We start from the raw sequence: 22,238 nt of genomic DNA, 5'->3' as shown, positions 1-22,238 counted from the left end.
TAGAAGAAGCTGAAGGAGGCTGGAGTAGCCAGGCAGCATCTGGCTGTATTGTTTAGCCAGGCACACAAAGAGGACATCATTCTCATGGACCTCTAGGGATGTCTAGAAGGGTGTCTGCTTCTTTATGTGTCTGGAGTAGAACCATAGGTAGAAGCTGCCTGCCCCCCCTACCACCTTTCACTAAATGGCTGAGGGAGGATACCCTCTTTGTAGAGACATTGGCAGTAAAAGCAGGAGATCATCGCAGATGAATGTGCTGGATATTGCCCACTACAATTACCATTGAAGGACACATGCAGGGATAATTTGCCGTTACACCTACGTAGGTCAAGACCGGAAAAGAATTCCAGTGCGTGTTTTATATTAACATGTTATACTAAAGAGGATTTCACAACATATATGTCTGTGCTTTTGCAGATCTTATGAGACTTGGAACAAAATAAGCAGCTCGGTTAATTTGGGCTGAATAATACCAATATAGATATGCATTTAGTTCTATCGAATAATACCAATATAGATAAGCATTCAGTTTTGTAGAGCGGAAATCAGATAGTGAAAAAAAGAAGTTGAGGGATTTTGAGTAATGAAATTAAGCTAAAGGAATGTAAACCAGGGTTTTCTTGCATTCTCTTTCTTTTTAAAATTTCTGTATAAATAGCAAGAGACTTGCTTTTTCCACCCCAACCCTATTTTTCCTCACAACTGATGAGAAGAAAATTGTAGTCTTACTGCATGCAGATGGTATGGCTCTTACGTCAGAAACTCTTATTGTCTTTTGGAATAATTATCAAAAGACAAAAACAGGAATGCACTGAGATACATATGGAGATAAGACAGACATGTTATGGAATTAGTTAAGAGCTTTAAATATTTGACAATCTGTTTTATGAAGAACTTCTGTAAATCTTAGATGGAAACTGCCTGAATAAATGCTATTAGATAAAACTCAAGCAATTTAAGAAGTAGGGAATCTGGTCCCACAGCACTAAATAGGCTTTGTGACAAATACTATAGCTCAGATTACTTAAAGGAGAGAAATTTGGAGATTGCGTTTACCATACCTGCGCCAGTTCAAAGCCATTCATTCATCATTCAGCCTGGAGGGAGTGAGAGGGCGGGTCCAACACTATCGGGACCGCCCTGAAGAGGCAGAGCCCTCCCTCCATGGCCAACTGTCATCATCCAGCCTGGGGGGAGTGAGGGGGTGGGTCCAACACCATTGGGACTGCCCTGAAGTGACAGATCCCTCCCTCCACGGCCAACTGTCATCATCCAGCCTGGGGGGAGTGAGAGGGCAGGTCCAACACCATCGGGACTGCCCTGAAGAGACAGAGCCCTCCCTCCACGGCCAACTGTCATCATTCAGCCTGGAGGGAGTGAGGGGGTGGGTAGGGGCTAATTTTGTATTGCAATTTTTACTGTACACCGCTATGATCCTTGCGGAATAGCGGTCTATAAATAAAACTTATTATTATTATTATTATTATTATTATTATTATTATTATTAAACTAGTACTAAAGCTTGTTTCAACTGTACTTTGTTCTATAGTGAGAGGAGAAATGGGCCTGTTTCCATTAGATTTCCATTACAGCAAGGATTATCAAGATTACATTGCTGGTTAAGAGTCTTGTGCCCTTGGGTGACTACTAGCACAAAACAGTGGGTTTGTGGTTTGTTTTTTGTTTCTGAAAAAAATAGTGAAAGGTAATTTTGTTCTAATTTGGATATTGTTAAGACTTATTTTCCTTGCACACTTGAATAAACTGAATAAATAAAGTAAATGTCAGCATATGCATGTCAAGTGGAGAGTAGGCAGCCTAGAGTTCATTTTGGTTCGATTTGTTTAAGGATGATATGGCCAGGCTGTATATCTTCATAATTCAATATATTCTCCACTTCTCAAAGTGCATTTCCATTTTGCAGATTCCAGCCTATGCTCACTGTTTGGTTTGAGAGTAAATATCACCAAATTCCCATATATTTGCATTATTGTATTTATGATACACAGACAAGAGGGTATTGTTTGCTGTGCTCTCCACTGCCTTGCTTATAGAAATCCCAATAGGAAAACACTTGAGAGATTTATGTCTATGGAATAATGTTTCCTGTATTGTTAAACTTTGTCTTGTGTTACAAGTGTTGATCTGTATGTTACAACAAGATATCAGTCTTTATGTTATAGTATATTCTTGTAGTCAATAAAATCAAGGTAGAAGTTTAGGAGAAAAGATACATTTAACTCTAAAGGTGAGCTTGCTAAAATTGGATTTTCCTCTTGTTATGTTGCTAAGGCCAGTGGCTGTACATAAATTCTTAAAACCCCTGTTCTGAGAGTCTTAGTGACATATCCCATTAGGGCATTTCTTTAATGAATTTATTGATCCATTAATGTAGCAGCTTCATCTGTGTAAAATGAAATTATGGTCTTGCATCATGCACTTTCTGTATTTGTACCCACCCCACAAAGTGTACAGTGAACATAGTACACAACTCTATTACCATACCCATGTGAACATAAGAAATAGTGATTAATGTAAGACCTGTTTGACAGTATAATGGACTGTCTCAGAGGGCGGTAGACTCTTTTTTGAAGGTCTTTAAACAGAGATTGGATGGCCTTCTCTCAGGAGCGCTTTATTAGTATTTTCCTGCATGACAGGGGATTGGACTAAATGGCCCTTACAGTCCCTTCCAACTCATTAATTCTAGATTGCGGTACCTGTGAAATTTCCTAGACAAGTAAAAAAATTTGCATGGTGTGTGAGCACATGTGGATGCACATGTGTAAGCATAATGTGGCCATTTAGGATTAACATATGTATTACTGGTTGGCTGAGCTTTTAGAGGCAGATAGAAAAACCCCAAGGGCAGCCTGTCCCATCAGAACATATCTTTCAGTATTGTAATGGGGAAAAATTAATTGTTTTTGGCATTCAGATACCTCGCAAAGTTAGAGGAATGAAACATCAACAGAGGTGACGTTTTATTTCGAAAGGCTGTATGTTGGAGAAAAGTGAGAGACTGACTTTCTGATCTCATCATATCAGCCTCAATGTGCTGCACGTTCCTTGTCCTACTTGTCTTGGATTTAATCAGAAGGCTTGAGTTCTGCATGTGACATTGTTGAGAAGGAAAACTTAGCATCTGCAGTAAATGAAATAATCTGCTGACAGAACAGCAGAAGTGTTTAGAAATATGGAATGCAAAGTATCAAATTACTGTACTTTCAAACTTAACTAATTGATGTCTTAAGCATCATTGCTTGGAAATTTACCTTTTTTGGAGCATAGTTTCCAGAATTCTGTCAATTTTCAAGCTCTTCTTAGAGATGTCTGCTTTAAACACTCAGGATAACACTCGCAACAGTTACGGCATTAATGTGTAGGGTAGGCTAAATAATCTCTCTGGCAGAATCCCCCTATGCTTTGCAACCTCTGCCAAGCCCACAGGCATCAAGAATGCACATGCTTTTCTCTGTGACAGTATTTTAATCCCAGGTTGGTATTTTCCTTTGGGGTATAATGCTATAAACTTGTCAGATGATTTTCAGTGTGTGACTTTATTGATGCCTCACAGATTGAATTGTTGAGGTTTATGTAAGTTTCTATTAAAGTGTAAGTAAACATTCTCTGGGCTTCTAAAGAGAGAAACTTTTGACCATGCCTTCTTACTGATCTGGAGTGAAAGGAAAGCAAACATCTTACAGGAAGGGTCTGTTAGTTTTTAGTCTGAATTTTAAATTGCATTCTTTATCTTCTTGTTAAGATATCATTTACTAAGTGGGGGAGGGAATCCAAATGTTATTTGTAATTTTTTTAAAAAAAAAAGCAAGCTTGGTTGTTTGTTTTTAGGGACTACATTTTGTCTTTCTTTGTTTTGCTGGTGTCTATAATATCAATGAAAAATGATACTAAATATACAGCAAATGGGGAGACTCTAATTACAGACACTAGAATTTGTTTAAAACAGATTGCCCCATAGGAATACAACACAACTTCCAGTAATAAAAAGACCTATGTTATTAGGAAATTCCCATTTGCTTCCAAAGATCTCCTCCCAAAGCTTATCATCAAAGCAGAACTATCCCGAGGGCATCTTTTCATGAAAAATGTGGGCTTTGGGCAGAAATAGCTGTAGTACAAGACAAAAAATTGCACTGATGTGAAAGGTACAGATTAATTTGCTTTCACAGACATGAACCATTGTTTTTTGTGGGGTTTTTGGGCTATGTGGCTGTGTTCTGAAATGGAGAAATGTCCCTGAGCTGTTCTTGCGGCAGTATGTGGAGCTTGAGGAGAGGGGAGGAATGTTTTACCAGTACAATTTGGGATGCAGTTATGTTATAATAATATAATAATGATGATGATTTATTTATAGTCCGCCCAGTCACAAGGAATCTGGGCGGGTTACAACAATAAAAATATAGAGAATACAAAAAAATACAATACAAAAAATAAAATAAAATAAAAGAGAGCGACGTTAGTTACAGTAATTCACAGTTAGGCCTGATGGAAATTGGGCCTGTCTTTTTCACTCCCTCCCAGGTCTGATGATGACAGTTGGGATGAAGGGAGGGCTCTTCTTCTTGAGGCAAGAATATAATTTTTATTAATTTTAATTTAATTCTTCTCATTAATTAAAGAGAAGAATTGGTGGACAGAGTGACATAAGTCACAGTAAATGGGGAGAGGAACTAAGTAGGGAAGGCCTGCTGGAAGAAATCGGTCTTAAGAGCCTTGTTAAAGCCTGTAAGAGTAGAAATGTCGCGGATCTCCTTTGGTAGGTTATTCCATAGCTTCGGAGCAGCGATGGAAAAGGCCTTCTGGGTGACTGAAGTTAGCCTAGATTTTATTGGCTGAAGTAGATTCTTCCCCGAGGACCTTAGAATGCGGGACAGACAGTACAGAAGAAGGAGTTCCCTTAAGTATTCTGGACTCAAGCCATGTAGGGCTTTGAAGGTAATCACCAACACCTTGTACCTTGCCCGGAAACTAATTGGCAGCCAGTGAAGGGATTTCAAAATTGGTGTTATGTGATCGTTATGACAAGAACCTGTAATTAACCTGGCTGCCATATTTCGTACAAGTTGAAGTTTCTGAACTTGGCACGAAGGTAGCCCCATGTAGAGCGCATTACAGAAGTCCAATTGAGAGGTGACCAGTGCATGTACTACTGTTTCAAGGTCTCCCTGCTCCAGGAAGGGGCGCAGCTGGCATATCAGCCGAAGCTGATAACAAGTGCTTCTGACTGTTGCATCCACCTGAGCTGTCAGGTGAAGAGATGAGTCGAGGAGCACCCCCAAGCTGCGGACAGAGTCTTTCAGGGGAAGTGTGACTCCATTCAGAACTGGCTGATGTAATTCCATACCTAGGCTTGGGTTTCTTATAACGAGTACTTTCGTCTTACCTGGATTCAGCTTGAGTCGGTTTTCCCTCATCCAGTCCATTACCACCCTAAGACAGGCATTCAGAGGAGAGATGCCATCCTTAGTCACTGCATCAGTCTGAGACATAGAGAAATATATTTGGGTGTCATCAGCATACTGATAACATCCTGCCCCATGTCTCCAGATGATTTCTCCCAGTGGCTTTATGTAAATGTTAAACAGCATGGGAGACAATATGGTGCCATGGGGGACACCAAATTTTAGCTCTCTTTTAGAAGAGCAACTGTCTCCCAGTGCCACCATCTGGAATCTGCCTGAGAGGTAGGACCGGAACCACTGTAGAACAGTGCCTCCAATACCTAACTCTCTCAGGCGTTCCAGAAGGATACCATGGTCGATGGTATCAAAGGCAGCTGAGAGGTCTAAGAGCACCAGCAGAGTCACACTTCCCCTGTCGATGCCAAGACAGAGATCATTAACTAAGGCGACCAAGGCCGTCTCAACTTCGTATCCCGCCCTGAATCTGGTTTGAAATGAGTCCAGATAATCGACTTCATCCAAGAATGATTAACCTTGTTGGTTAATAGATGTGATAAACCATTTAGCAAAATAAAATACTTCACATACTCTGTGGAATCGTCTTTGACATTCTGTATCATCTCTTAGATTTCTAAAAGGTATATCAAACCATCCACCATCAGCAAAACAAAATGTTTTTTTTTCCCATTTATGACAAGAAAAAAATAAAACTGACTTGGAAAAATAAACACTGTATAGGATTTCAGCAGTACACAGCAACAAGTGTCAATTTAATATAGCAATAGCAGCTTCATTTATATACCACTTCATACCATCTAAGCAGTCTCTAAGTAGTTTACAACTGTAAGCTAATTGCCCCCAACAAGCTGGGTACTCACTTTATCAACCTCAGAAGGATGCAAACCTTAGCATGCAAGCTTCTGCAACAATGCACCTATATTCAAGCCAATGGTAATTCTGCAGCTATTACATCTTTTTCTCTTAATGGATGTCTTGTGTTGTTGGTTTTTTTTAAAGGAAGAAACGGGGAAAATGTGAGGGCTTCAGACTGACTTTAACAATGCCTGAAATTTCTGTGAGCTTCCATGAATGTGACAACATAATTGCACACTCAAATCTTTTTTAAAAGCTACCTTTTCTATTGAACATTATTGGATAATGATGACCACAGGCCTGACTTTATGGCTGGATTTTTTTTTTAAAAAATCACTGTAAAGAAGGGCAAAGCTATCTTTGCTTCTTTATTCAAAAGAACTCAGGTGGTCACTCCAGGTTCAACCTAGAAGTACATCACTAGTTAAAGCTGCATTCAGAATCCAATACATAGTGAGGACAGAGGAACCTGAAGATGCCCTTTTGGTTTCCTTTTCTTTCTTTCCCTCCATATTTTTTCTTTTCTTTTCTTTTCTTTTTTGGGCAACATCTTGCCTGATGAAGCAATCTGCACATCTTGGGATTTATCACATGATAAAAGAAAGCCGAAACAGATTGGGAGACCAGGGTCTTTCTTCGTGCCTCTCTACATGCTGGTGTAGCACTTCCATTCTCCTTCCTGAAGTAGAGGGTAGTAAAAGTGTACCTTTTGCCAAACAGATTTTTCCAGCACAACAAAAGGCAAACTTTTACTACCATGTCCCTTGGGAAGAGAATGGAAGTGCTACAATGGCACACAGAGAGGCATGGAGAAAGCAGCTACTCTCTTACTCCATTTTGGCTTTAGTTTCTCATACAATAATAAAGCCCCTTGAAACTGGCACATTAATAAAGTTAATGCCTTACAATGAATTTTGTTTCATGGCCTACATAGCTGTCTTCACTTTTATATTAATTCTGTAAGCCTGAGTTGCTCTTCAAAAATAGTCTGACTACTTAAATCACGTTACACCTTTTCCTTGCTGTAAATGCAAATAAGCCTATCAGTTTAGATTTAAAAATATTTTTTCGCAGATGATGCTCCTGCAATCTCCCAGCATTGCAAAGCAGATTTTGAGAGAGTGCAGGGGGGAGAAGAACTGACAACATTTCTAAGTACACATTGTGTTTGTCAGAGTCTTTGTTTTCAATGCTGTTTGAATGACAATGGAGGTGAAAGTAATTTACCCTCCCATTCCAAGGACCTGGAAGTAGACTACAATAATAACTCTGACTGCCAATGTGGAGCCCAACCTCCCTAAAAACAATTCTGGGGTCCCACATTGGCAGTCAGAGTACTGTATTATTTTAGGCTACTTCTAGGTCCTTGGACTGGGAGGGCAAATTACTTTCCCCTCCATTGTCATTCAAACAGCATTGAATATGAAGACTCTGACAAACACAATGTGTATTTAGAAATGTCATAAGTGTGATTTGTATACTGTTTCTTACTCCAAGTAAATGGGCATAGATTTCAGGGAACCTTTATTAGTATTGGGAGCACCCAGTGACAATTGCTCTCTTAATATTTCTTAGTGCTTGATCATTTAATAAGGTTTTTCTTGATAATTTCTGAGAAGGCTCAACTACATAGAAGTCTTGGTGGTCCAGAGTTTCCCAGACAATCTTGGGGATGTTCAGCACCTTCTAGCCTAGTCTTAGAAGGGGCTAGGTTTCCCCGGGATACTGAAATTGGCCCTTGGAACCACCAACGTCACTCCCTCAGTGCAGAGTAGATGGCCTGTGTATGAAGCAAGCACATGCAAAACATGTCAAAGTAATGTAAGCAATACTTCTGCAAACCAATATAGACTTAGAGAAGCTTCTCCATTAATTTTATTTATTTATTTATTTATTTATTTATATAGCGCTGTAGATTTGCACAGCGCTGTACATAAAAACAATAAATATAAAAGAGTAAACCTGCCTATGGCGTACAATCAGAAAAAGACCTATGGGCAATGTGAAGAGCTTCTCTTTGGAACAGAATATGCCTGTTTACACACACATAAACACACTGTCAACACCACAGTGATCAAGCATCATGCAAAAGACTTGATACAGGGATCCAAGAACATTATGGAGCTGGTAAAGGTGAAAAAATTCTGAAAGGACTTCTATTGAGTGATTGGACATATTCTGAGTACATGAAGCTCATGATTCCTGGTTGCCAATGTTTGGCATATCCAGTCGATTCTTAACTCCAAGCACAATGGGCTATGACACTTTGTCATTTCCATGGTAATGGAATGTGATCCTGCAAATATTCCATTTCTCTGATAGCTAAATGTTGCCAACTAGTTGTACAGACCAGATAGGCTGAGAAAATAAAAATAAGATTGTAGAAACGAAAAGGAGGAGAGCAGACACAGTCATAACATATCCCTTTTTACTTTTTTTTAAAAAAATCTTTTTGTCCAGTGCTACTAATAAATAACTTCTCTGTTGCTTATAGCCCAGATTGAATGCTGTGCCAAAAGTAGTTTTGGAATTTCTTTACAAGAAAGATGGGGAGAGAATTAATAATGGAAAACAATGTTTATTGAATGCATTTCAAAAGGGGGGGGGGGGTATCCAGAGGCGCTTCTTCAAGATGTCTGTTCATGATACAACTTCTTATCTCTGTCTAGCTATTCTCTGTCTCCAGGATGCCAAACCCTTAAGCAAACCAGTGAATTGTGGTCCTTTTTATATTTTATACTTTGATCTTGCTTGGCTCTCTGTTTTCTTTCCTGTTCTGTACAGCGCACTGATCCTCTTGCCTTACATTACAAGTCCCCTTTGTAGTATCATGTTCTCTGTAATTTCTCAATTTTTCATAGTTTAAATCAATTCATCAGGGGAATGGGATGTCTCTTGGGTCCTTCAAGGTCATTAGTTTTTTCATGCAAACAAAGATAACTTAATGATAACTTAATTAAACAGGAATAGATAAAACTAACCAAAGCCAAGCAAATAGTTTTCAATACTGTCACCACACTTTAGACAAAGAATCTTGATTACATGTATTTCTTCTGTGTGTTCATGTCATAGTTTAGTGTAGTGTAGTCAAATAATAATAGTGTAGTCAAAGAAACGGTTCCTTTTGGGATGTTTTGGCATCTGTCCACTAAATATTCGCAACTATCACCAATGCATCATGTCTGTTATAAGAGCAAACTTGATGACATGTTCAATAAGCCAGTGTATCTCCCCCATAACGTTCTGTGTACCAGTTTAGTAAACCTTTGGATTAGGCTGTATGGTCAATATATCGCTTGCTTACCATTCACCAAACAATTGAAGATTTATCTATGTGATATGATTACTATAATCTGGCAGTTATATATATAGTTGGATGTAGACATAGTAATAAAGAAACCCATTAGGATTTAGGTTAGTGCTTTCACTTGGTCTGCTCAAAGTGTGACAGTTGATTTCACCCATGGAGTTATTATCTATTGTACTATTACTGTTGAAATTCATTTTTTCTGGGTCTGAATGAAGTGTGTATAAATTACATAGTTGTCCTGTAATGAGAATCATATCAATCTATCCCTCAGTACTGTTTTATTCATACTATAAATAATCTGAGTAGTCTGTCACAATAATCCCATTAGCCACTCCTGCCTCAGTATCTTTGAAACGCAAGTCTTTAGGTTCTGTAATCACTCCACATCTTGTGTGTATATTTTATAGACAAAATATGACAACAATTTAATAATTTTGTTAAGCTAAACTAAAAATTACAAATCAATGAGCTATTTTTTGAGGACTGATAATAAAGAGAGAGAATAAGGACAAGTGAGAAAAAGAGAGGTTGGTTTCCAATATGTTGCTGTTTTTAGAAAGTAAATAGCAAGGCTTTTTGCAGATTAATTGGGTTAGACTCTAGCGAGTACTCAAGATCAGGCATTGAACCAGGAAAGATGTAATGGCTGAAAAATATCAAATATCATGTTGGAAATATCAAATATCATGTTGGAAATAAATCTAACACTTAAGCTGCAATATAGCCAAATGTTGGTTATGACAAATCAATGTGTAAATATCCCAAAATCTGTGTTACACTGTGGACCTGTGGTTTTTCCCCCCCCTCTGAATGGGAAGCTATTGTGGAAATTATAACTGGAGTTCTTCCTCGCATCCGTACTGAAATATTCCCAGTTCTTCATAATAAATATCTGTCAAACTATAAAATCTCTCATTCTAAACAGATGAAATATTCATTTTTAGTATTTGGTTTAAACTAAAGCTTGCAAAGCAATGATGTAGTGCTGTCAATCCCTGTATGAGTGTTTCAAATTGGAGAATCAGTGTGAAGGGAGTGCTTTAATACCTATATTTTTGTACAGTATAGTTATTACAACAGGGGTTTTTTGTTTGTTTGTTTTTGAAATTGACTTTTATGTGGCCTGGATTTAAGAGTATTGTGCTTCTACGGTAGAGTTGCAGACAATCAAAAATGGAAAGGCAGGAGACGAGCTTCTTGTAAATAAATGGCAGGGGAAGGAAAGAATTGTTGCAGTCAGACATTTGTCATGGTGTCCTAAATGGGTAAGATTTGGAATAACTTCTTTTTTACAGCTTTTCAGACTTGGTTGTCCTGTTTTTGTTGTGTGCCTTGTTGTTTCTGACTTACAGCAACTCTAAAGCAAATCTATGATGGGCTATCCTTAGCAAGATTTGTTCAAAGGGGGTTTGCCTATGCCTTCCTCTGAGGCTGAGAGTCTAAAACTTGTCCATGGTCCCCCATTGGGTTTCCATGGCTGAGTGGGGATTAAGATCCTGGTTTTTAGAATCATAGTTCAGTGCTCAGACCATTACATCACTGTGGCTCTTCATTATGACTTCATTATACAAGGATATAAAAAATGTACAGAAACCTAACTGCAATGCTCAGCTTTGTGAAGAAAAGATTGAATTATATGATTGTACTCTTGAAATACCTTCAGGGCTGTCACAGAGAGGAGAGAGCAGATTTGTTCTCTGCTGCCCTACCCAGAGGGTAGGACCAAGCCTAATGGTTTAAATTGCAGAAGAGTAGATTTTGATTGAACATTAGAAGGGAACGTTTTGATAGTAAGAGCAGTTTGGCAACAGAATCAATTGCCTAGAGAGGTGACAAGAAACTTTATTGCACAGGCCCTGGAACGGGCCTGTTGCATTCTAAAAAGGAATGTGATGGGGACAGGAGGCGACATAGAATGCATCTTACCGCACAGGGAGAATGCTGCCGCCACTGCCAAACATTCCTAGCACATACTGGATATGTTCCCCAGGGGGTGATTTTCAGGAATGCTTCTCGAGCATTCCTGAAAATTGCCCCCTCTAGGACACATCCAGAACATGATGGGAACGTCTGGCGGCGGTGGCAGTGCTCTCCCTGTGCGGTAAACAGCATTCAGTGCCACCTCCCGTCCCCATCACATTCCCTTTTAGAATGCAACAGGCCCGTTCTTTGGATATCTTTAAAAAGAGACTGGACAGCTACCTGGAGATCCTGCTTTGAATAGAGCGTTGGACTCCAGAGTTCATGAGGCCCCTTCCAACTGTATGATTGTATATCACTCTATATTGCTATAAATAGATTGGGTTATACTATTAAACAAACATTTTAGTTAACAATATAATAACTAAAAAAATAACAAAATATATAAATCTATGTAAAATACAAGCAATTTACCAGCCTTAAAAGTGGAATGTAAATACATATAATTGTTGCTATTTTTGATTGTGCAAAAACATTGTAGTAGAAAATATTTGTAAAAATATACACAGCAGTCTCCATGTTAGCCTGTTGTAACAAAAATAGTAAAGGGTCTTGTGGTATCTTAAAGCCTAACAAGTTTTATTTTTTGTGTACTCGTATAAATTTTCTCATTGTAAATATCATTTATGAAAAGACATGAGAATTAGGGTGGTCACCTATTAAATGTAGTTGATGATCCATGGACAAAAATCAGTTTCAGTTTAAATCATCATATAGCTACAGTATAGACATTTAACTCAATTCCATGTAAAGAAAGTATGACTAGCTAAGCAATCCTAACAGGTCTAGATGTGTTTACTCAGAAAGAAGCTCACCAATGTTCAGTGAGGTTTACTCATAATAAGTATGTGTAAGTTTTTCTCCTGAATAATTGCACCAAATATGTGCATCAATTTGTTAAGTTCTGAGTAAATGTGCATAGATTATTCTGCCAGGAATAATTTCGTTGAATGGAAACAGAATAAAGATTTGTACCTTTGGATAGTTCTTAATATAGATTTAACTTAAATCAACATTTAAAAAAAGTTTTTTTATTTTTTGCTGGCTATCAATAAACCCTATTTATTATACAAACCACTACTTTCATCTTGCAATCATCTTTAATTTATGAGTCTATTTTGGACCACTGTTGCTTTCTCCTGCCCATTAAAAATGGCATTAACATAAATGTACTTTATCTAATACTGGTGATAGTTTGCTGTGTTTTACTTACTCTGGATTAATCACATGGATTTACTTGGTGGCCTTTATTACAGTTTCCTGCATGTTGGCCCTTACAACCTCTTCTTCTGTACTGTTAAAGAATACATTTTACTTCTGGCTTGCTGTTCTCTAAGGGCTTGGAGTGGATTAATAGTTTATTGGCATAATGGTGGCCATAACTTTCAACCTCATTGAAACTTGGGGTTAAATTTAAAATCTAAAGTGGGCAGATGGAGATAGAATATAAAAAATACTATGTTGGTAGGAAGTAAACATCTGGATACGTGGGCTTCAAGGTTGTGTATCACAAAACATCCTTTTAAAGAAGGGTTGTTGGACAATATCAGGAGCTATGGGAATGTGGGAGCTTTCATGGCAGGAATGATTTGTGCTTACTGCCTTGGCGTGAGCAGAATGCGCTCAGTGATGTGCTAAAAACCTCTTGTGGTTTACAACAGAATAGTACATTTTTCCCTGAGCACTGCACAATTAAGATTAGCCTGTCAGAGAAAATATAAAGCTGCTCTGCTTTTAATCTTTACATCTTGGTAATAAAAGTTTTCTGCCCCATTTCTGTTATTGCATACAGCTCTGAAAAGCAAGTTGCTTTTTAAATATGGCTTGGAGAAAATCCTGCAAAATGAAAACAAACAAACAATGTTTGTGTTGATGAATTACTGGGGTACTGTGATGCTGCCAGAGATTGGAAAAGTTACTTTTTTGGACTACATTTCCAAGACAACCCACCCACTCACCCACCCTACACACTGGCAATGCTGGCAGCAAGATTGTGAGAGACAAAGTTTAAAAAGCAACTTTCCTGAGTGTTGTGATGTTACTGAATGCAGTTTTTTAAATTATATAAAACAATGTGCTTGGAATACTGGCAAGTCTTAGGAGCTTGGAAGGCAGAAAGTGTATGATCCTTTCAGTGTTAAGAACAGCTTTCTAAACCCAGAATGTATCATTTTATCATGGGTTATTTTTAGGGTGTCTTGGTTTTTGCGTTCTTATTGAATGTAAACAGTACAGCTGCTTCTCAGTGTTACAGGATACCATTATATGAAGCTTTGTTTAAAATATCAAATGAACAGCCTGGATTCTTGTTCTGGTTACTAGTGCCTGTAGCTGCTCCAGTCTTTAAATTATCTTTGTTTATGGTTAACTTTAAATCCCCCTGGTTTCTTCCTGTAACACTCCAGAGATGTATGTTCTGTATATGAATGTATACTGTATCTTAGTCACAGTATGATAGGACCTCTCTTTCCAAAAGTGTGGAAACGCTTAATGTTCTCTTGTGATGATAGGAGGTTTTGGTTTTTTTTAATTGCAGTTGCAAATATTATTTTAAGGAGGAGATTTACACAGTGTTTAAAACATGTCTCTATTTTGCAGGTCATATAGTGTTAACATGGATGCTTTGGGCAGCCTGGAGACAAAGTGGATGCCAGTGACAGCTATGTAAACAACAACTCTGCAAAGCCTCAGAATCCCTTAAAATGGAGGAACTGTATAAGGACACGCAAAACCTGCCCATGGATGTTACCAACTCTCCTTCAGCTATAGCTAACAACAAGCTAGAAAATGGAGTTGCCCAGCTGATAACTGCAGAAGCATGGAATATAAATTCGTCTGACTTGATGAAGAAAGCACTTTCGCCCCTTGTAACTGTCCCTGCTCCATCAATACTGACACCTCCAGCAGAATCCCAAAGTGGGGTTGCTCTCAAGGTAGCTGCCACTGTGCTCCAGCCCATTTGCTTAGGGGACAGTCCTGTGGTTCTGCCGATACATCTCCAAGTAGCTGGAAGCACTGCCCCACAGCTTGCTCCTAACAGTAACACTCCCTATGTCATGACCACTCAAGGCCCAGTCCCACTGCCTGTTCTCTTAGAGCAACATGTATTTCAGCATTTAAATTCTCCTCTGGTTTTACCTCAGAGCTCTCCATGTGCTGCCAACCCCATGCACAGTAGTCTATTCCAGGGCTCCTCTGCCCCAATGGGACAGCCACAACTCTTGGATCAGAAACCATCCAATCCAACTCAGGAGTCCGTTTTGCCTCCTGTGTTTCAGACACCAGGATTTGCTGCAGTTCTGCAGGACCTCTTTCCCTCACAAGGCGCCTTAGGCTCATCACCCTATCAGCCATCCCCAGACTGCTCTTCTGTTCCACCACAACCCTTCAGTTCCCCTTTGTCTCCATTGGTTCCTCCAGCCACACTCTTGGTACCATATCCTGTGATAGTTCCTCTGCCAGTCCCAGTCCCCATCCCCATTCCTATCCCCATCCCAGTTCCCCATAGTGCTGAATCTAAGGTTAATCTGGATTGCTCTAAACCAGCAACTTCCTTCGTCTTGCATTCCTGCAAAGGCACCCAAACTCCCTTAGAGAAAGAAGAAACTAAGCCATTTGATTTCATCCACCATCGGGGGCTCTCCCAGCTGAATCGACACACTGTCATTAAGATGAGTAATGAAAATGAGGTTCTTGACCTGTCCATGAAAACAACCCCTTTGCTTAAAGAAAGTGAGGACAGTTCCCAGATCTCACCTGAAGAAGGTGCTTTGGACTTGTCCGTCCCTTCCTGTCGGAAAATGAGCAACACTGAAACAACAATTACCAATCGCTCTGGGCCTATTGTGGATGGTCCTGTTCATTCTATGGCAGATAAACTTCCTAGTGCTGTTTCTCCCTTTGTTCCTTCAAAACCTCACGAGACCCCAGCCAGGGCTGAGAGCAGGGTGATCAGTAGCAGTTCATCTGAACACCTGAGACAGCAGCCAAAGTGGCTGATGGATCAGACTAATATAACAACATGTGAGCCCTCTGCTGGCAATAACATTGAAATTGTAAGCACCTCACAGACGGCCAAAGTCATAGTTTCTGTCAAAGATGCGGTGCCGACAATTTTCTGTGGGAAGATTAAAGGCCTCTCAGGGGTTTCCACAAAAAACTTTTCCTTCAAAAGGGATATGCCCCAGGACTCAGTTCTTCAGTGTTATGATGTGAAGAACCAGCCAGAAGCCCGGGATAATGCAGAAGCTCTTAGGAAACCTATCAAAAACAGAAGTGTCAAGTTAAAGAAAATGAACTCACAGGAAATACATATTCTTCCCATCAAAAAGCAGCGGCTTGCAGCCTTTTTCCCAAGAAAGTAATTTATGAAATCTTAGAACATTTTACAGTATAATTATTATGGATAAAGAGATGCACTTCATTTTAAATTACATTTAAATCTTTAAACAATCTCTTAAGTTATTTTGAGGTGAAGGAGGCTGGGCTGGGCTGGGCTAGACTAGGCTAGGGAGGAGAAGGCAACAGGGGAGACCTGGATATATCTTCTTGTTGCAATGGCTCTCCCTGTATTTTGTTCTAAATTTTCATTACAAGTAAATAAAAAGCAACATATTTTTCAAGTGATGGCACATTTTGCAGCTTTAATGGGATATAATGGATGAGTGATTCAGAGGGGTAAGAGCTATTTTCACTGCCATAAAGTGCTTTGATGATGTAATGCTGAGCAATGGTGAGTAGAATGGAATTTTCAGAATAAATGTTTGTATGTGCTAGTTTGGTTTCAGTATTTTAGACTTCTTTTATTTTCACTTTTGTCTGAAAGGTTTGACACAAGTCTGAAAAATGTGTAACTGAGCTGGTAGTTACATCATTCCTGTTAGCTGTTACAATAATATAAAATAATCTGGATTATGTTCATGTTTATTTGGATATTTTAAAAATTTTGGATTATTTTCAGATTTATTTTGATTATTTTCACATTTTTATTTTTAGAACTCTTCCTCACAATACACTTTGAACTGTAATTTACTGAATCAAAGTCAGTGATATAATAGTGCAGGGTAAGCCTTATTCTTACGGTTCAGTAAGAATGGGTCTTGTTTTCATCAGTTCTATAAAAGGAATCTAAACTCATATTTAAAAGATTATTTTAAATAAAACAGAATTTCATTGCCCAGTGAATAAAGCACCTAATATCCCCACTGCTTAATATATGTAATAAATATATTCATTTTTAGGTTTCTTTCACTTTTTATGTAAAATGAATAGTGAAATGCATGGCCAAGATCCTGCATTAAGAGATGTACATGTACCATGTATCTATATCTCCATAGCTACATCTCTGAGTGATACCCCCACAATTTACCTTGTAGGAAAAATAGCCCTGCACAACTCTACACAGCCATTTCCATGTTGAGAGAATGGAGGCTACTTCCACTTATTTTCTTGTAGCTGGATTAACTGCAAGGATGCCATCTACTAAGAGTTTAGAAAGACTCCCACAGACACCTCTCACAAAGTGTCCAGCTATAGGAAAACAACTGGATGCACCCCTTCCTCATTATCCTACTCTACAAAAATGGACCTGCTGGGATTGCTGTGCTGTTTATGAAGTGAGTTGGGGAGATTTTGGTTGTTGAATGGTCAGAACAGACTTCTCACCTACAAAATGACCAGAAAGATGAGTTTCGATGGCATAAAAGATACTTACGCCATCATAATTCAATAACAGGATGCCAGCTATATATTCCTTATTGCAGGAGTGGGCAGCTGAGCGAGATGGGGGGGCGGTATTGGTCCTCCAGGAGACCTTGAAGATTTCCTGGACCTCCACCCCCATCTCAGCCACGTCTGCACCTCCTACCTCACCAACAAAGACACACAATTAATCCAGAAAAACACAAGCTAGAGGCCGTGTGAAGGAAGTCTACTTCTCTGCCACCATTACAATCTGCAGAAAGCCAGCCAGTGGAGCTTTCTAAATAGCCTTTTACATTACTGTTTTTATATATCAGAGGATAGCTTGGTGGAACATTATGATCAATTTGCAAGACTTCAGAGATAAAATTGATTATCTCTCTGTCATTTCATGCTCCATCTTGACAAAGCCTGTTGATGTATTTTCTGCAGCTCTTTGTCCTTTGGAAAGATATTCTTTCCAAGTCATGCAGGAGTGTCCAGTGATGACCCAAGTCCAAAATTTTCTGGATTGTATTAATGCATATCCTGAATATATCCATCCATTTTAGTCCTGCTTCAGCCCTACTTTTGGAATGCAAGCAGCCTTCAATGCACTAGTTGATTATCCGGCCAAGGACAAGACAAGGAAGTCTGTCTCATTTGTTTCCTTTTGACATCTCAGTGGCTTTCATTACTACCAGTCATACTATCCATCTGGGCCATGGATTGGAGGCACTATTCTGCAGATTTTTGGAAATTGGTGCTTATGACAGCACCTTGGCTGTTGGCTTATGATGTCCTTTTGGGCTCAATTTGTAACATCTTCACAAAACCATTGGAAGAGATAATTTTGGGGTGATGGAATGTGTTGTTTGTATGCATGTAATACCAAACTCTTTGTCTGTTCACCCTCTTATTCTGGGACGTTTAGGCCTGAATACACTGGAGATACCTGATCCTGTCTGATCTTGAAAGATAAGCAGGGTTAGTACTTGCAAGGGGGATCGCCAAGGAATACCAGGTGCTGTAGTATATATATTTCAGAGGAAGGCAATTGCAAACCACCTTTCTTGCCTAAGAAAACCCTAATTATGGGGTAGCCATAAAGCAACTGACAACTTGAAGGTACATACACAGACATGATAGACTAGATAAAAGTAAACGATGAAATTGAATCAGTTCCAGACAAACGAAAGATGATACTGGTCAGAAGGATTACTGGACCAGGGATAGGACTCCTGTTCTGAATAAGGTTGTGTTCACCTTTAAAAATCAAATTACAGTTCAAACTATACACTTAGACCAACTTAGGGACCGAACAGATGGCCCAGGAAAGCTGGCTTCTGGGCAGCTTGGGGGCATGGTGTTTTGCTGCTGTGTGCCCCCAGAGCGGCTTGAAGCCACCCTGGGGTTGCAGCGGCCTGCCTTAAGGCAGCCATTTACTTCCCCAAATAGGAGCTGATTTTTTCTGCTCCTATTTGGGCCAGTGTCAGGGCAAATTGGGGCCACGCCATACTTGCCATGGCTCGGGCAGCCCCAGTGTGCCCTTTTGGGGCTTGATGGTTACTTGATGGTCATAGCTAGTTACTTGATGGTCATAGCAAGAAGTGCTTTTGCTCAGATTTGGCTGATGCATCAGTTACATCAGACCTGGCCACAATCACACACAATGAGTTACAACTTAATTGGATGTCTGTTGCATGCCCTATGATACCTACTTGTTGCTTCCTTTTCAAAATAACAGAAAACTTGCATTCATGTGGAATGCCCCTTTAAAAACTCTGACTGGTATGAAGTTTGGGGAACACATTACTTGCTTACCATGTCGTTTGTACAGGTTGCATGCCCATCTGTTTCCACATACAAGCCAGGGGGAGGGGGGCATGACTCTGGAGAGTCTGAGAGCAAGTTACACCATCCCCTTTTTGAACACCAGAGTGACTGTGAGCTCACATCTGGTTTTGGGGAGAGAGAGGAAGTGTATTTTTGGCCCAAAGGAGGTGTGGAAGGGAGGGGAAAATACCATCATGTGTGATGAACAATGGTACTTGTGGAGGCTTCTGGAGCAGTTTTCCAATTTCAGGCTGAATGGGGGAGAGCTGTGCAGGCCATATAATTGCCATGCCAATTCTAAAGCCTGAAACAGCTTGAGGCCAAGTTACAGGAGGAGATTGTTGCCATCCCTGTGCTTTTTAGGTGCATCTAAGGAGTGCCTCCTAAACAACCGTTGATTGATGGAAAGTTTACTGTGGCAACAACTTATATGTGAAAATGCCTCCTTTGAGGGGTTAGATTTTTCTACCGACTTGTCTCATCAGTGTCTGAATGCATTGTAAATCCAAAGGAGTCTTGGATTTATTATTGGATAAACTGTGATTCTTTAAAAAAAAAAACCATCTGGCCTAGTATGTGTGTGTGTGTGTTGTTCTGTTTTACCTTTTTGATTATTTTCTTGCATTATATATTAATTGATGGTGGTATTTTGGTTATCCTTTCAGCTGCTTTGACTGTCTGTTGGGAGAGGATAAGGTGAGATAGAAACTTGTATTATAAATGGTAGAAAGTAATATTACTGTCACAATCACAGTGACAGCTGACTATATTTCTGTACACATAATCACTATATAACTTGGTTATAATAACCTTCAGGTAGCACTGCTGCATGATTGCCATCATTTTAAAGGTTGTCTATTCAGGCAGTGTGTGTAAAATACCAGCTTACCAACTACTACTGGGCATGCAGCCACTAAACCCCAAACAAAGAAGAAAAGAGAAAGACGCTTGAGGGAGAAAATGTAAACAGTGACCAGAGTGCAGAGAAGAAACATTACTGCATGTGTGTGCACCTTCAAGTTGCTTCTTGATCTATGGTGACCCCATGCATTTCATAGTTTTCTTTGGAAAGGAATCCTCAGAGGTGGTTTTGGCATGTCTTTCTTCTGAAATACAGCCTACAGCACCTGATATTCATTGATGGCCTCCCACTCAAGTACTTACCAAGGCTGACCCTGCTTAGCTTCCAAAATCAGAAAGGATCTAGTGCTTTTAAGGCAGGGGTTCCCAAGCTTTTTGACTTGAGGAGCCCTGATTTATATGGTGGAGCCCCTAAGAAACCTACCGTATACAAGTTAATGGTGTTTAGGAGTATATATCAAATATATACTTATTCTTTAATTTCATTCAATTTTTTAAAAATTATTTTTCCTGGACCAGCCGCAGAGCACATGGAGCTCTAAGGGCTCCTCAGAGCACAAGTTGGAAACCGTTTTAGGGTATTTAGGGCATAAATGCAACTATAGTGTTGCCTTAATCACAAAAGTGACCAAAAGTTTCTAGGGGAAACAGATTTTATATTTAATGGACCATATATATCCTTTATAATAAGCCAAATCCTGTAAGCAGCTGGTGTCAGCCCCCTGCAGCATTCCTTCTATTCTGTGTATCATTGTCACAAGATTACATATATACATGTCTGTTTACATGCATACACTTTTCTTCAGCTTCAGTGAGGCTGAAACCATTACCTAGCAGTAAATATGTCTTATAAAAACATGTCTAACACAATCATTGTACAGTAAACATTAGGACTTGCTTCTGAGTAGCCATGAGTAAGTTTCTCAGTCTCAGCAATGAATATACCCTTTCAACCACACCAGTATTTACAAGTTTATTTCCTCTACATTTCTTTGATCAAGTCCTCCTTAGTCTAAGATAGTGCTTCACTACATAAGATAGTGTTTTGGTCATCTAGTAAAGCTCTTTTCTTATTGTCCAAACGTTTGCCTCAAGAGACGTATGCATATTATGTAGCTACATCCCTGTAGCATTGTATCCCAGTTCTAGCTTAGCATGCCATTTCCATGTTGTTGCTGTTGTTTTCAGGGGTGGTGGGGATTGAGAATACATCCAATTATTATTTCTGTAGCTGGACATGCTGACAGGCACTTATAAAGACCTCCAGGAGTCTTTGGGAGCTTTCTATAGATGATGTCCTTTCAGTATGTCCAGCAACAAGAAAACAGCTGGATGTGTCCCCATTCATTGCCCTGTGTTGCAGCCACACAGAATTGGCAGTGGCTAGGGGCTGGCCTGCTTACAAGATGAGTGATGTGGAGGATTGGTCATTGCATGGTTGGAACTGATTTAGAACTTAAGAAAATAAATGCTTGTCTGACGCATCCAATAGCCTGAGAAGCACTGAGCTACAGTAATCAGTTTTCCTGGGAAACGTCTTTCTTGGCCTTATCTACACCTGCCAGGGACTGGACCAGAGTATATCTCATGTATACTCGAGAATGGCAATTGGGGTGGAAAATCTGCAAAACATAAAACACTTCCAAAGCAGTGGCTAATTTTCTCAAATTCTAATTTTCTCTGTCCCATTCTTAAATGTAAATTGTCGGTTTGGCAAAGCAACTTTTAGTGCAGCATCCATTAAGACCACCAGCACGTGGTGCTTTTCCTTTCTAGGAAACAATCAATTCCAAATATGTCAAAGCAGTAAATTCTTTTCTTCCATAGGAAAGACTTAGTGATGGCATTGCTGCAGATATAGTGTGTGTCTGTGAAGTGTCCCAGCTAGTTCTGTAAAACAGTCTAAGATGTATTTGTGTGTTTGACTAAAAGGATTATTTAGTTCAGAGGTGGGCAGAGTGCCACTCTCCAAAGGTTGTCAAGACTGCAGTTCCCAATGGTTTTTACCATAGCCAGTGGTAAAGAATGCTGGGAACTTCAGTTCAGCATCTGAAAGGCTGCACTTCATCCACCCTGATCTAAATGAAGCATTATTAGTGAGTCTGAGAGGGGTAGAATGGCCTTGGTTTGTGCAATTACTGCAGTTGTGAAAAGCATGCAGGCTGCACGTGACCTCAAGACCTTCTCTTCTCTCTCTCCTCTTGGCCTTGAAAAAGAAAATAAGCAAATAAATAAATAATTGCTGTTCCTGGAAAGAACAGGAACAGCAATTC

At 39.5% G+C, this 22,238-nt stretch overlaps 1 protein-coding gene across 1 annotated transcript in view; it reads left to right on the top strand.

Annotated features, from left to right (window-relative positions):
• The window catches only part of RAI2 (retinoic acid induced 2), a 49,219-nt gene extending 30,460 nt beyond the window's left edge, over window positions 1-18,759 (top strand). Inside the window, exon 2 of the mRNA XM_042456189.1 lies at window positions 14,188-18,759. Within this exon, the coding sequence (XP_042312123.1) occupies window positions 14,292-15,953 (1,662 nt within the window). The 5' untranslated portion in view covers window positions 14,188-14,291 and the 3' untranslated portion in view covers window positions 15,954-18,759. The remainder of the gene's footprint in view (window positions 1-14,187) is intronic.
• Window positions 18,760-22,238: the final 3,479 nt, after the last annotated feature.

The sequence above is a fragment of the Sceloporus undulatus genome, chromosome 3 (genome assembly GCF_019175285.1).
Source record: "Sceloporus undulatus isolate JIND9_A2432 ecotype Alabama chromosome 3, SceUnd_v1.1, whole genome shotgun sequence".
Lineage (NCBI taxonomy): Eukaryota > Metazoa > Chordata > Lepidosauria > Squamata > Phrynosomatidae > Sceloporus > Sceloporus undulatus.
Note: the sequence above shows the minus strand (reverse complement) of the source record. Positions and strands in the feature narration are given on the sequence as shown.